The sequence below is a fragment of the Octopus bimaculoides genome, chromosome 4 (assembly GCF_046866305.1).
Source record: "Octopus bimaculoides isolate indiv1 chromosome 4, ASM4686630v1, whole genome shotgun sequence".
Classification (NCBI taxonomy): domain Eukaryota; kingdom Metazoa; phylum Mollusca; class Cephalopoda; order Octopoda; family Octopodidae; genus Octopus; species Octopus bimaculoides.
Window position 1 is genome coordinate 139,170,960 of NC_142931.1, and position 2,500 is coordinate 139,173,459.

A 2,500-nucleotide genomic window follows, 5' to 3' on the forward strand; every position below is an offset into this window, starting at 1 on the left:
CTAAGATGCTTAGCTGAGACATGTACTAGAATAGTGTTTAGGAAGTGCTATTACGTTGTGGGGAGGTCTGAGTATTTATTTTAAACTTACGAGTAAAGTCCGAAATACAAGGATTATTAATGTGCACACGTCTGAGTTGAAGTATGTTTTAAGCTTGCAGAATATAATTAAAGGGGAGCAACTGTGTATTGCAAAACTAGTGTGTAAACCATTTATAGACACTAAAAGCAAGGTTGAGATTATCATCAAATCTGGATATAATCAGAAAGTATTCATGTTACGGTACAACTTAGGGAACGTAAATAACCATATGATGTATTATAATTATAATTATATCAGGTTGTAAAGATTGTAAAGATTGTAACTTTGTAACCATACAAAGTTGATTATACAGGGTGTCCACAAAGTCTGGGTACATGGAGTAAATAAAATCGTAACAAAAACAATTAAATATAAGAAATAAAAATTTCTTAAAGTATGTGTTAATCCCCATGTAGGTACATGGAGTAAATAAAATCATAATATAAACAAGTAAATATAAGAAATAATAATTTCTTGAAGTATGTGTTAATCCCCATCTGGGTACATAGAGTAAATAAGATCATAACATAAACAATTAAATATAAGAAATAAAAATTTCTTAAAGTATGTGTTAATCCCCATGTGGATACATGGAGTAAATAAAATCAGAATATAAACAATTAAATATAAGAAATAATAATTTCTTAAAGTATGTGTTAATCCCCATGTGGGTACATGGAGTAAATAAAATCAGAATATAAACAATTAAATATAAGAAATAATAATTTCTTAAAATATGTGTTAATCCCCAAGTGGGTACATGGAGTAAATAAGATCATAACATAAACAATTAAATATAAGAAATAAAAAATTCTTAAAGTATGCGTTAATCCCCATGTGGATACATGGAGTAAATAAAATCAGAATATAAACAATTAAATATAAGAAATAATAATTTCTTAAAGTATGTGTTAATCCCCATGTGGGTACATGGAGTAAATAAAATCATAACATAAACAATTAAATATAAGAAATAATAATTTCTTAAAGTATGTGTTAATCCCTATGTGGGTACATGGAGTAAATAAAATCATAACATAAACAATTAAATATAAGAAATAAAAATTTCTTAAAGTATGTGTTAATCCCCATCTGGGTACATGGAGTAAATAAAATCATAACATAAACAATTAAATATAAGAAATAATAATTTCTTAAAGTATGTGTTAATCCCCATGTACCCAGACTTTGTGGACACCCTGTAGTTACAATGGGGTTTATCCTGGCTCATGTGGGGATGATGGGATATACATGTAGTGTAGATGTTAGATGTATTTTAATCCACTTAGGTATACATGTACTAGTAGTTATACATATCCAGACGCATGGATAGATTCCAAATGAGTGCTTAAAATATAAATCTTGAAAAATGGAATGGTAAACCTCACTCTAGATTTCTCAAGATGGAAGAAAGCAGTGCATGATGGGAGGAAGGAATTCAGACAAAATCGTATCAAGCATAAACAGTCCAGGAAAGCACTGTGATTGATATAATTGACTTCCGCCACCCCTCAAAATTACTGGCCCTTGCAATTTCATCTGATACATTAACAATTCTGCCAATATGCTGCCCTGTCATCTCAGTATACAATGGTTTCTAATTTTGAAACAAGGCCAGCAATTTTTAGAGTGATGGGGGTTCAGTTGATTACATTATCCACAGTGCTCATCTGGTACATAAATTATTGACCATGAAAAGATGAAAGTCAAAGGTGACCTTGGAAGAATTTTGACTTATGAGGAAGTGCTGAAAAATTCTTGGCTTTGGGTAAAAGAAAATCCAGGAAGATCAATTAGTTATGATTTTATTCCACATATTCCCTTCTCAGATTCACACACTTATTGTAGTGATCTTTCAGTTTTTCTAAGACCTATAAAAGAACTCAAAAGATTGGGCCTCCAGCCAGGCCTTTCGCAATACCCTTAAAGCCATGAACTCTTCAGGATCCCTCTGTAGAATATACAAAATTATAAAAGATGGTCCTAAGAATTTCATTCCATGAGCTCTTGATTCTCGCAGCTTAATGCTTTGGATCTCAGTAATAATTGCAAATAAATGGTTCCAAGCTGATATTCTAAGCCAGAGGTTCTCAAACATTTTGGGCCGCCCCCCTCATGGCCACATAACACCCTCAGAGCCCTCACCCCTATTTTTATGTATAAATAAATATTTTATATTATACTAATTTATATATACTATGAATCAAATGATTCCAATTTAATATAATATTATATAATTTGTATACAATACTATAATAATATTATAATAAATTCATAGCATGCCCCAATCTACTGCCTTCCCACCTGGACCATCTCAATGCCCACAAGGGGGCAGTAGCGCCTACTTTGAGAACCTATATTCTAAACTAAGAAATGAATTTATGTCTGTTCTGAAATATTCATAATTCACTTACTTTAT

The 2,500-nt window shown here is 31.2% G+C and overlaps 1 protein-coding gene across 4 annotated transcripts in view; it reads right to left on the reverse strand.

Moving 5' to 3' along the window:
• Positions 1 to 2,500, reverse strand: part of LOC106876986 (long-chain-fatty-acid--CoA ligase 5) — a 62,343-nt gene that overhangs the window by 17,398 nt on the left and 42,445 nt on the right. For all 4 annotated transcript variants that reach the window (XM_014925760.3, XM_089351569.1, XM_089351568.1 and 1 more), the window contains one exon: positions 2,496 to 2,500. This exon is cut by the window's right edge and continues 130 nt beyond it. In XM_014925760.3, the coding sequence (XP_014781246.1) occupies positions 2,496 to 2,500 (5 nt within the window). The remainder of the gene's footprint in view (positions 1 to 2,495) is intronic.